This window comes from Sinohyriopsis cumingii, chromosome 16, assembly GCF_028554795.1.
Source record: "Sinohyriopsis cumingii isolate HCF-2022 chromosome 16, ASM2855479v2, whole genome shotgun sequence".
Taxonomy (NCBI): domain Eukaryota; kingdom Metazoa; phylum Mollusca; class Bivalvia; order Unionida; family Unionidae; genus Sinohyriopsis; species Sinohyriopsis cumingii.
The window spans coordinates 44,092,244-44,106,938 of NC_142976.1; the positions used below are offsets into that span (position 1 = coordinate 44,092,244).

The window sequence follows — 14,695 nt, forward strand, 5'->3', positions numbered from 1 at the left end:
CATAAAAGACAACATGATGTAAACAAAAATCACAGTGTTGAATACAAAAGCAAATCAATTTTAGTTTAATTGTATCTTAAGAAACTGTGTAATTATTCACAGTCATATCCACATTCAGTTGTTCATCTTCACAGATCATTTCACAATATACAGGCCAATGCTTTTCAACTAAATAACAGACCCTTGCATTTTAATGAAATAAATATGAAATAAATATTATTACAACTTGCATTCTAACTTAATTGTTTAATTGGTATTAAATATTTGGATTTCTCAAAAGTATATAACCATTTCATGGTCATATGTAAGAGCTATCTCCTTTGCAGAAGTGATCAAAAATAATGATTAATGTGTAAAGTCACTGCCTGGTGCCAGTGTTATGAATTAAATATGGTGACACAATTAAGGTTGTTCTTATAAAATGAATTAAATTCGGAATAATGATCTCTTTGGTTCATCAAGTCAGTTTTATGTATTCCTTTTGTAATAAATGTCAACAACTTGCTGAAGGTAGCAATCATTTCACCACCACCCCATCCCCCATAAAGTAATTTTATCCCATGTTATTTATTTATTTATTTATTTATTTATTTATGTCCAATCTTTACATCCAAGACAATGTCCACTGTGTAAAACCTTATTTATTTTTTTAGGTTATTTTCCTTTGCTGAACATATTTTTCCTAAATACTAGACTGAACGCATGCTTTTTTTACCATTATAAGTTTTTTTGGAGGGTGTCATAACCGCCAATATACAGATGGATAATGCAAAAGTAGAGATTTTCGGGGTTGAAATTTATAAATTTTCCCTTTTCGTTGAACTTGTAAATCTGCTGCTTCATTTTCTTTTCAAACTGTCTCCAGTATTTTAAAACTATTGCAAACTGTTGTGATTACTCTCTGTACTCACTTATAGGTTGAGTCCAACTGGAAACAACATCGACCCAATCTGCATTCACATTATGTGACCACTTATTACTCCTTACAAACTGCACAGACACAGATCTGACAGTACATTGGATGTGGCATATCTGGGTCTGTGCAGTTTGCAGATGGATTCATCTAATCACCAAGTGTATACAGTAATTACAGAAAATGTTATGAAAATCAATGTAACCTCAATTTTGTTTCTACCGTACTGATTTCAGGATTGATTTTCTTTTTGTGCAGAGTTTATTACATATGTACAGATACAAGTAAGGATATTTTATTACATATGTACAGATACAAGTAAGGATATTTTATTACATATATACAGATACAAGTAAGGATATTTTGTTCTTGTAAATTCACTGTGGTCACACTAGTTTTTCCAACTGGTTTTGAAGTGATGCAAGTCTTGTGTAATGGATCGTGAACATAACATCTAGTTATTAGAACACTTTCAATTTGTGACACTTTTTGATTATGTTATTTGTTATTTGTTTTAAAAGATTGTTCCCTGTATTACAACAACTTATACACCATCACAGCTCTAAATACATCATTACAGATCTAAATACACCATTACAGATCTAAATACACTATTACAGATCTAAATATCCCATTACATATCTAAATACACTATTAAAGATCTAAATACATCATTACAGATTGAAATACACCATTACAGATCTAAATACACTATTACATATCTTAATACAACCATTACATATCTAAATATACCATAATATTTCTAAATAAACTATTATAGATCTAAATACATTATTACAGATTGAAATACACCATTACAGATCTAAATACATCATTACAGATTGAAATACATCATTACAGATTTAAATATACTATTACAGATTTAAATACATTATAATAGATCTAAATACGTCATTACATATCTAAATACACTATTACAGATCTAAATACACAATTATAGATCTAAATACACTATTACAGATCTAAATACACTTTTATAGATCTAAATACACTATTATAGATCTAAATACATCATTACAGATCTAAATACACTATTATAGATCTAAATACACTATTATAGATCTAAATACACTGTTACAGATCTAAATACACTATTATAGATATAAATACACTATTATAGATCTAGATAATAATAATGATAATAATAGTAATAATGAGGACTTTGTATAGCACCTAATCTTTAGAAGCTCTAAGCACTTTACAACATTACACAACACTTATAACATAAAAAAGCATATATAATGATATTATCACAGAAAAGAAATACCATTAAATTAGAAAACATAAAAACATGCAGTAAATATTTAAGGTAGGGAACATTATTAGGTCTTTAAGTTTGTTCTTGCAGTCGAAATAAGTGAGTTTTAAGAGCACTCTTGAATAGGATCACTGTGTCTTTGTGTCTAAGTTCAGTGGGCAATTCATTCCACGTTGCTGGGCCCTGGTATGCAAAAGATTGTTGTCCATATAACTTCATTTTCATAGTGGGAATAATGAATATACGATTGTCAGAAGAGGAGCATAAGTATCTTGCTGGTGTGTACACATGGGTGAGGTTGGATAGGTATGTTGGACTGGAGTCCATCAGTGAAATGTAGCACAGAGAACAAATTTTGTGTTTGATTCTGGATTGAATGGATAGCCAGTGTAGGGTACAGAGCAGCGGGGAGGTGTGCTCTGATTGTAGTACTCTAAGTATGATCTGGGCAGCTGTGTTTTGAGCTTTCTGAAGTTTCTGAAGTAGATATTGAGATGAACCAGACATAATTGAGTTACAATTGTCCAGTCTTGAAAGTACTAATGAACACACAAGTTTTTTAGTGGCATCAACTGAAAGATATTTGTGAATGGAGCTGATGTGTCTCAGCTCAAGATATGCAGCCTTGCATATGTTCATGACATGTTGGTGCAACGTGAGAGTACTGTCCAGAGCCACACCTAGGTTTCGTACTGGCTGTGTGAATTTAATGTCGGTATTACTGATATTTATTGTTTGAGGCAAAGGATGTGACTGAGAAAGTCTTTGTGTTGTGATCAGAATGGCCTCAGTTTTATCACCATTCATCTGCAGCTTATTACATGTCATCCATGATTTCACATCAGAAATGCACCTCTCTACACCTTGGATGGTAGCATCAACTTCAGTTGGGTGGCTAGATTTATATATATTCCTGTCATCAGCATACAATTGGTGAGACACTGGATGATGATCTATGACACTTGAGAGCAGCTGAGTGTATAAAATGAAGAGAACAGGTCCGAGAACAGACCGCTGTGGAACACCGCAACATAGATTAACTGGGCATTGTATTCCTTTTGCAGACACAATTTGTGTCCTGTTGACCAAGTAGGACTTGAACCAAAATAAGGCTGTATCATGAATGCCAAATACATGCTGGAGATGGTGAAGTAATATATATGGTTTATTGTGTCAAATGCTGCAGACAAATCAAACAGGGTGAGGACTGTAATCTTTCCACTATCCAAAGCAGAGAGAATGTCATGAACTACTTTTAGAAGAGTAGTTTCAGTACTGTGGCAAGGGCTATATGCAGATTGTACATTGCCAAAAAGACTGTTTGAATTCAGATGAGATACTAGTTGGGATGGAACAACCTTTTCTAAGATTTTTTATATGAATGGGAGATTAGAAACTGGTTGGTAGTTCTTTAAATCATTATGGTCGAGTGTTGGTTTCTTTAGCAGAGGCTTTACAATGGCGGTTTTTAAAAATGATGGGAATTCCCCGGATGAGAGAGAGGTATTAATAACATCAGTTAGTGAAGGCAATACTGGATCTAAGCACTCAAGCAGCAGTGATGTTGGAATTGGATCAAGTTCACATGACTTTGGTGCACTCTTCATCATGATTGTACATACTAAATCCATAGAGACAGGTTCAAATGCTGCTAATGGTTGCTGCTGAAATTCTGTATCCCAACTGTATGGTGATGATGAGTCAGTTGAAATTGTGTTGTCAAGCTTATCTCTAATGGTTTGTACTTTGTCACAGAAGAAATTTGCAAACAAGTCTGGAAGGTTGACTAGAGAGAAAGTAGTTGGAAGTGATGTACATTTGTTCTTTGACATTAGCTTGTTCGTTATCTTGAAGAGCTCTTTGCAGCTGGAACTTTCCATGATCTTAGTACTGTAGTGGGATGATTTTGCTGCATGGACTATCTTTGTGATGTTCTTTTTATTATAGATCGAAACACATCATTACAGATCTAAATAAACTATTGTAGATTTAAATACATCATTACAGATCTAAATACACTGTTACAGATCTAAATATACAATTACAGATCTAAATACACTATTATAGATCTAAATAAACTATTACAGATCTAAATACACTATTATAGATTTAAATACATCAATACAGATCTAAATAAACTATTACAGATCTAAATACTCTATTATAGATCTAAAGACACTATTATAGATCTAAAGACACTATTATAGATCTAAGTACACTATTACAGATTTACATACACTATTATAGATTTCCATACACTATTATAGATCTAAAGACACTATTATAGATCTAAATACTTCATTACAGATCTAAATACACAATTACAGTTCTAAATACACAGTTACAGTTCTAAATACACTATTATAGATCTAAAGACACTATTATAGATCTAAATGCATCATTACAGATCTAAATACACTATTATAGATCTAAATACATTATTATAGATCTAAATACATCATTACAGATTTAAATACACTATTATAGATCTAAATACATCATTACAGATTTAGATACACAATTACAGTTCTAAATACACAATTACAGTTCTAAATACACTATTATAGATCTAAAGACACTATTATACATCTAAATGCATTATTACAGATCTAAATACACTATTATAAATCTAAATACACCATTATAGATCTAAATACTTCATTACAGTTCTAAATACACAATTACAGTTCTAAATACACTATTATAGATATAAATACACTATTATAGATTTAAATTCATCATTACAGATCTAAATCCACTATTATAGACCTAAATACATCATTATAGATCTAAATACACTATTATAGATATAAATACACAATTACAGATCTAAATACACTATTATAGATCTAACTACATCATTATAGATCTATAAACACTATTATAGATCTAAATACATTATTATAGATCTAAATACACAATTACAGATTTACATACACAATTACAGATCTAAATACACTATTACAGATATAAATACACAATTATGGATCTAAATGCACTATTATAGATCTAACTACATCATTATAGATCTAATTACACCATTACAGATCTAAATACACTATTATAGATCTAAATACCTCATTACAGATCTAAATACATCATTACAGATCTAAATATACTATTATAGATATGAATACACTATTATAGATATAAATACACTATTACAGATCTAAATGCATCATTACAGATTTAAATACACTATTATAGATCTAAATACATCATTACAGATCTAAATATACTAATATATATATGAATTCACTATTATAGATCTAAATGCACAATTGCAGATCTAAATACACTATTATAGACCTAAATACATCATTATAGATCTAAGTACACTATTATAGATCTAAATACACTATTATAGATCTAAATACAAAATTACAGATTTACATACACTATTATAGATCTAAATACACTATTACAGATCTAAATACACTATTATAGATCTAAATAAACTATTACAGATCTAAATACATCATTACAGATCTATATACGTCATTACAGATCTAAATACACTATTATAGATTTACATACACTATTATAGATCTAAAGACACTATTATAGATCTAAACACATCATTACAGATCTAAATATACTATTATAGATATGAATACACTATTATAGATATAAATACACTATTATAGATCTAAATGCACAATTACAGATCTAAATACACTATTATACACCTAAATACATCATTATAGATTTAAATACACTATTATAGATCTAAATACACTGTTACAGAACTAAATACACGATTATAGATCTAAATACACAATTACAGATTTACATACACTATTATAGATCTAAATACACTATTACAGATCTAAATACACTATTATAGATCTAAATAAACTATTACAGATCTAAATACACTATTATAGGTCTATAGACATCGTTACAGATCTAAATACATCATTACAGATCTAAATACACTATTACAGATCTAAATATACAATTATAGATCTAAATGCATCAGTACAGATCTAAATACACTATTACAGATCTAAATACACTATTATAGATCTAAATACACTATTATAGATCTAAATACATCATTACAGACTTAAATACAATATTATAGATCTAAATGCAGTATTACAGATCTTAATACACTATTATAGATCTAAATACAGTGTTATAGATCTAAATACATAATTACATATCTAAATAGACAATAACATATCTAAGTACACTATTATAGATCTAAATACTTTGTTACAGATGTAAATACATCATTACAGATCTAACTACACTATTACAGATCTAAATACACTATTATAGATCTAAATACACTATTATAGATCTAAATACATCATTACAGACTTAAATACAATATTATAGATCTAAATGCAGTATTACAGATCTTAATACACTATTATAGATCTAAATACAGTGTTATAGATCTAAATACATAATTACATATCTAAATAGACAATAACATATCTAAGTACACTATTATAGATCTAAATACTTTGTTACAGATGTAAATACATCATTACAGATCTAACTACACTATTACAGATCTAAATACACTATTATAGATCTAAATACACTATTATAGATCTAAATACATCATTACAGACTTAAATACAATATTATAGATCTAAATACATCATTATAGATTTAAATACTTCACCACAGATCTAAATACACTATTATAGATCTAAATGCATCTTTACAGATCTAAATACACTATTATAGATCTAAATGCATCTTTACAGATCTAAATACACTATTATAGATCTAAATACATCATTACAGATTTAAATACACTATTGTAGATCTAAATGCATCTTTACAGATCTAAATACACTATTATAGATCTAAATGCATCTTTACAGATCTAAATACACTATTATAGATCTAAATACATCTTTACAGATCTAAATACACTATTATAGATCTAAATACATCATTACAGATTTAAATACAATATTATAGATCTAAATGCACTATTATAGATCTTAATACACTATTATAGATCTAAATACAATGTTATAGATCTAAATACATAATTACATATCTAAATAGACAATTACAGATCTAAATACACTATTATAGATCTAAATACACTATTGCAGATGTAAATACACTATTATAGATCTAAATACACTATTATAGATCTAAATACATCATTACAGATCTAAATACACAATTTTAAATCTAAATACATTATATATTTAATACATCATTACAAATTTAAGTACACCATTACATATCTAAATATACCATTATGTATGTAAATACACCATTACATATCTAAATATACTATTACATATCTAAATACACTATTATAGATCTAAATACACCATTGTAGATCTAAATACACCATTTTAGATCTAAATACACAATTACAGGTCTAAATACACCATTTTAGATCTAAATACATGTACGTCATTACAGATGTAAATACACAATTACTGATCTAAAAACACCATTACAGATCTAAATACGCTATTATAGATCTAAATACACTATTATAGATCTAAATACATCATTACAAATCTATATACACTATTATAGATCCAAATACATTGCTACAGATCTAAATACACTATTATAGATCTAAATACGTCACTACAGATTTAAATACACTATTGTAGATCTAAATACATCATTACAGATTTAAATACAATATTATAGATCTAAATGCACTATTATAGATCTTAATACACTATTATAGATCTAAATACAATGTTATAGATCTAAATACATAATTACATATCTAAATAGACAATTACAGATCTAAATACACTATTATAGATCTAAATACACTATTGCAGATGTAAATACACTATTATAGATCTAAATACACTATTATAGATCTAAATACATCATTAAAGATCTAAATACACAATTTTAAATCTAAATACATTATATATTTAATACATCATTACAAATTTAAGTACACCATTACATATCTAAATACACCATTATGTATGTAAATACACCATTACATATCTAAATACACTATTACATATCTAAATACACTATTATAGATCTAAATACACCATTGTAGATCCAAATACACCATTTTAGATCTAAATACACAATTACAGGTCTAAATACACCATTTTAGATCTAAATACATGTACGCCATTACAGAAGTAAATACACAATTACTGATCTAAAACACCATTACAGATCTAAATACGCTATTATAGATCTAAATACACTATTATAGATCTAAATACACTATTATAGATCTAAATACACTATTATAGATCTAAATACACTATTATAGATCTAAATACACTATTGTAGATCTAAATACATCACTACAGATTTAAATACACTATTATAGATCTAAATACATCATTACAGATTTAAATACACTATTATAGATCTAAATACATCATTACAGATTTAAATACACTATTATAGATCTAAATACATCACTACAGATTTAAATACACTATTATAGATCTAAATACATCACTAAAGATTTAAATACACTATTATAGATCTAAATACATCACTACAGATTTAAATACACTATTATAGATCTAAATACATCATTACAGATTTAAATACACTATTATAGATCTAAATACATCACTACAGATTTAAATACACTATTATAGATCTAAATACATCATTACAGATTTAAATACACTATTATAGATCTAAATACATCACTACAGATTTAAATACACTATTATAGATCTAAATACATCATTACAGATTTAAATACACTTTTATAGATCTAAATACATCATTACAGATTTAAATACACTATTATAGATCTAAATACATCACTACATATTTAAATACACTATTATAGATCTAAATACATCACTACAGATCTAAATACACTATTATAGATCTAAATACATCATTACAGATTTAAATACACTATTATAGATCTAAATACATCACTACAGATTTAAATACACTATTATAGATCTAAATACATCATTACAGATTTAAATACACTATTATAGATCTAAATACATCACTACAGATCTAAATACACTATTATAGATCTAAATACATCATTACAGATTTAAATACACTATTGTAGATCTAAATACATCATTACAGATCTAAATACACTATTATAGATCTAAATACATCATTACAGATTTAAATACACTATTGTAGATCTAAATACATCATTACAGATCTAAATACACTATTATAGATCTAAATACATCATTACAGATTTAAATACACTATTATAGATCTAAATACATCATTACAGATTTAAATACACTATTATAGATCTAAATACATCACTACAGATTTAAATACACTATTATAGATCTAAATACATCACTACAGATTTAAATACACTATTATAGATCTAAATACATCATTACAGATCTAAATACACTATTATAGATCTAAATACATCATTACAGATTTAAATACACTATTGTAGATCTAAATACATCATTACAGATCTAAATACACTATTATAGATCTAAATACATCATTACTGATTTAAATACACTATTGTAGATCTAAATACATCATTACAGATCTAAATACACCATTATAGATCTAAATACATCACTACAGATTTAAATACACTATTATAGATCTAAATACATCATTACAGATTTAAATACACTATTATAGATCTAAATACATCACTACATATTGAAATACACTATTATAGATCTAAATACATCACTACAGATCTAAATACACTATTATAGATCTAAATACATCATTACAGATTTAAATACACTATTATAGATCTAAATACATCACTACAGATTTAAATACACTATTATAGATCTAAATACATCACTACAGATTTAAATACACTATTATAGATCTAAATACATCACTACAGATTTAAATACACTTTTATAGATCTAAATACATCACTACAGATTTAAATACACTATTATAGATCTAAATACATCACTACAGATTTAAATACACTATTATAGATCTAAATACATCATTACAGATTTAAATACACTTTTATAGATCTAAATACATCACTACATATTTAAATACACTATTATAGATCTAAATACATCACTACAGATCTAAATACGCTATTAATGATCTAAATACACTAGTATAGATCTAAATACAACATTATTTTAATCATTACAGATCTAAATACACCATTATAGATCTAAATACATCAATACATATCTAACTTCATCCTTACAGACCTTAAAAATCAATAAATATCTAAATATACCATTATAGATCTAAATACATCATTACAGATCTAAATACATCATTACAGATCTAAATACATCATTATGGATCTAAGCACTCTATTACAGATCATGCCTTACTTTGATACTCAGATGTGAGGCACACACCTTAATCTTCATTTTGGTACTTAGACACGAGGCACACATCCTAAACCTGCTTTAGGTACTCAGACATGAGGCACACATCCTGAACCTGATTTAGGTACTTAGACATGAGGCACAAACCCTAAACCTGATTTAGGTACTTAGACATGAGGCACACACCCTAAAACTGATTTAGGTATTAGACATGAGGCACATATCCTAAATCCAATTTAGGTACTCAGACATGAGGCACACACCCTAAGCCTGGTTTAGGTACTTAGACATGAGGCACACATCCTAAACCTGTTTTAAGTACTTAGACATGAGACACGTCCTAAATCTGATTTAGGTACTTAGACATGAGGCACACATCCTAAACCTGATTTAGGTACTTAGACATGAGGCACACATCCTAAGCCTGATTTAGGTACTCAGACATGAGGCACATACCCTAAACCTGATTTAGATGCTCAGACATGAGGCACACACCCTAAACCTGACTTAGGTACTCAGGCTTGAGGCATACACCCTAAACCTGGCTTAGGTACTCAAACATGAGGCACACACCCTAAGCTTCACTTTGAATTAACTAGATCATATGACAACCAGCATTGCCTTGATTATTAGGGATTGAGAAATTCATCTATTGTTGACCATTAGTTCACAGTAATCACACTTGTACAAGAAATAAAAGAAGAAAACAAATGAAATCAGAGCCAGAGGTAATGTGTTGCAAAAGGGATATTTGCAAATGCCATATTTCTGCCAGAAATTGATGCTTACTTTCCTAATCAATTAATAAGCAACTACAATAACTGGATGTATATTAACCTTTCAATATTTTAGTAGAACAAATAGGCATATGTATTATGAAGAAAAATCCACATCAAAGATTTTAAATTCTTTTTTTCTGATGATTGTTCTGTTTCTGATATGATTTGCATGATTTCTTATATATATATACTTTGTTTATTTAATTTGTTCTTGCTATCTTGCATTTCATTGATGCATCATCTTTATTTAATTTGCTGTATAATTGATAAGTTGATAATACTAGCTACATGACTTGTTAGCAAACTGGTGCTGAATGGTAAAGAGTCAGAATAGTAAATGGTATTGAATGGTACTGATTCAGAAAGAAACTTACCAGGTGAGGTGCTTGTGCCAAGCGCAGGTATGTTTTCTGTTGACTTGATATTGTTTCATTCTGAGCCACTAAGAAACCATGCAATGAGTTTACCCCATTAATGACCTTAGTGATCTGTTTGCTCTCCATTTCATATCAATGAATTTATCCCACCAATGACCTTAATGATCTCTTTGCTCACCATTTCATATCAATGAATTTATCCCACCAATGACCTTAGTGATCTCTTTGCTCACTATTTCATATCAATGAATTTATCCCACCAATGACCTTAATGATTTCTTTGCTCTCCATTTCATATCAATGAATTTATCCCACCAATGACCTTAGTGATCTCTATGCTCACCATTTCATATCAATGAATTTATCCCACCAATGACCTTAATGATCTCTTTGCTCACCATTTCATATCAATGAATTTATCCCACCAATGACCTTAATGATCTCTTTGGTCTCCATTTCATATCAATGAATTTATCCCACCAACGACCTTAGTGATCTCTTTGCTCACCATTTCATATCAATGAATTTATCCCACCAATGACCTTAATGATCTCTTTGCTCACCATTTCATATCAATGAATTTACCCCACCAATGGCCTTAATGATATCTTTGCTCACCATTTCATATCAATGAATTTACCCCACCAATGACCTTAAGGATCTCCTTGCTCTCCACTTCATATTAATGAGTTTACCCCACCAATGACCTTAATGATCTCTTTGTTCACCATTTCATATCAATGAGTTTACCCCACCAATGACCTTAATGATCTCTTTGTTCACCATTTCATATCAATGAATTTATCCCACCAATGACCTTAGTGATCTCTTTGCTCTCTGTTTCATATCAATGAATTTACCCCACCAATGACCTTAATGATTTCTTTGCTCACCATTTCATATCAATGAATTTATCCCACCAATGGCCTTAATGATGTCTTTGCTCACCATTTCATATCAATGAATTTACCCCACCAATGACCTTAATGATATCTTTGCTCTCCATTTTCCTATTAATGAATTTATCCAACCAAGGACCTTAATGATCTCTTTGTTCACCATTTTATATTACCGGTATGTTCACCTGGAAGCATGGCCAAGAAACATTGAGTAAATGACATAGTTCATAACACCACATCACAGTGACCTGGTATTTTTCCTTGTGACTGGGTATGGTTTCACACCAGCTCTTAAATTTACTCACCTTGACCAATGAAAATACAAAAAAGTAACCAGACGTAGAGTAAGCATAAATGTAAAAACATTACAAACAGTTGTATTTTTATGGATTTAACTGCACATATATGCATGTACTTAAATAATTTTGTAAAGTAATACATACACTTTTTTTATCCAGGTTTTACATTATTTGTGTCAAAATTGTTTTGATAATGGTAAGAAAGAGTAAAATCAAATAATTTTAAGCTCATATTTCATGGCTGGATGACAATAATTTGCACAGAAACACATGGTGACTCAGTGATTTACACTTAAAGGTGGCATACATGTAGAATGACAATAGGTCTTCCAAGGTCAAGGTGTACCACAATATGTACCACAATATATCAGCCTAGTAACAACTACTTTTGACCTTGAGACATTTGAACCTTTGATTCATTATTCTCAAGGATTCATCAAAAATAAAATAAAGATATCTAACTAACCACTCTGACCTTGATCTCTGAATTTTTGACCTCCAGATCCATAGAGATAATTTATATCCAATTGCAAAGTTAGCTGTAGTGTTTGATGATGAATAAGCCATGGCAAAATTACATATTGCTGGATTCAGAAACTTTCATGATTGACCACCTGCATAAAATTAAAATTTAAACCATTGCAGTCCCCTCCTCCACAAGACTTTGACCTTTTACCTCTTAGTCTTTTATCTCCAGAGACATTCCCTGCCACAAGGTGTAGTTGTGGGCAAAGTGTAAAGATGATCCACAATTGGAAATAAGAGATATTGTCTTTAAAATCTTTAACAAAAAGTTCACACTGGATGGACATACCAGGGTCTACACCAGATGTTTTTAATGCAAAAGTGGTTCATTAGAGGTAATTTTCTCTTGGCTTGAGACAAGAGGCTTTTCAAGCCTGATTAGGAATATTAAGTCTTTACTTTTAATTTATCTTCATGGTTTCCTATTTGCAGACACTTCGAGGCTTTTCTTGGAGAGGCAAGGATTGTGATGATGCAAACGGTGAAGTTCACCCTGGGGCTAAGTAGGATGTTCACAGCATTTTACATAATTACACTTCAAATCTTGCAGTATCTTTTTCCACCCATCTGTCCATTCATTCATATTTGCAATTAAATGTTGAATTTTGGTCAGTCTCTTAAGCACTGTGGTGTGGATTCATGTTCGAAGAACCCATTACATGTATTAGGATTTTTCCTTAGGTTCTTGCTATTAAATCTTTGTATTAGGGGGTAGGTGACCTGGGATTTTCTTTCCAACCATGACATTTTGTTTATTTTCTCTCAAGATAATTTTTATAAAATCAGTATGAATGATAGAGTTAGTTCTTTTCTGATACAGGTGACAGTAAGAGTGTTGCTTTCAAGCTATTTGGAAGCAGGACCTTTTCCCAAATCAGTCATAGCACCCCCCCATTCCTTCCTACAAAGTATGATATGGTTCAGTGGTCACTTCCTTACAGACCTAACACAAATTAGTATCTCAAATTGTTCCTAAACATAAAATAAGTACAAAGCTACTGAAGAAATTAATGGGTAAATATATTACTTATGTGAAAGTACTTGATGTAGCCTAGTCCAATGGAAATAGCTTAAAGCACATGATGGAGTCTGGTCCATTGTAAATTAATTAAAGTCAGTTCCGATAAAAGAGTTTTTGTCTCACCTGCAAAAAGTGTTAAAAAAGGAGAGAGAGGGATTAGAATGTCATTTTCTTTGTAAACTTTGGTTAAATAAACAGATTGCCATTAAATTTGGCACATAAGTTTAATAGGAGAGGCAGTTAATCAATTATTCAATTTAAGTGTTTTCTATTTAATCAGTCACCACTGAGTATACGCCCACATCTCAGATCATGTCATATTTTGTAATGAAA

At 29.3% G+C, this 14,695-nt stretch overlaps 1 protein-coding gene across 1 annotated transcript in view; it reads left to right on the plus strand.

Moving 5' to 3' along the window:
* LOC149780331 (acyloxyacyl hydrolase-like) overlaps window positions 1-14,695 on the plus strand; it is a 68,839-nt gene that overhangs the window by 12,956 nt on the left and 41,188 nt on the right. Inside the window, exon 7 of the mRNA XM_089937207.1 lies at window positions 13,774-13,844. Coding sequence (XP_089793333.1) covers window positions 13,774-13,844 — 71 coding nt within the window. The remainder of the gene's footprint in view (window positions 1-13,773; window positions 13,845-14,695) is intronic.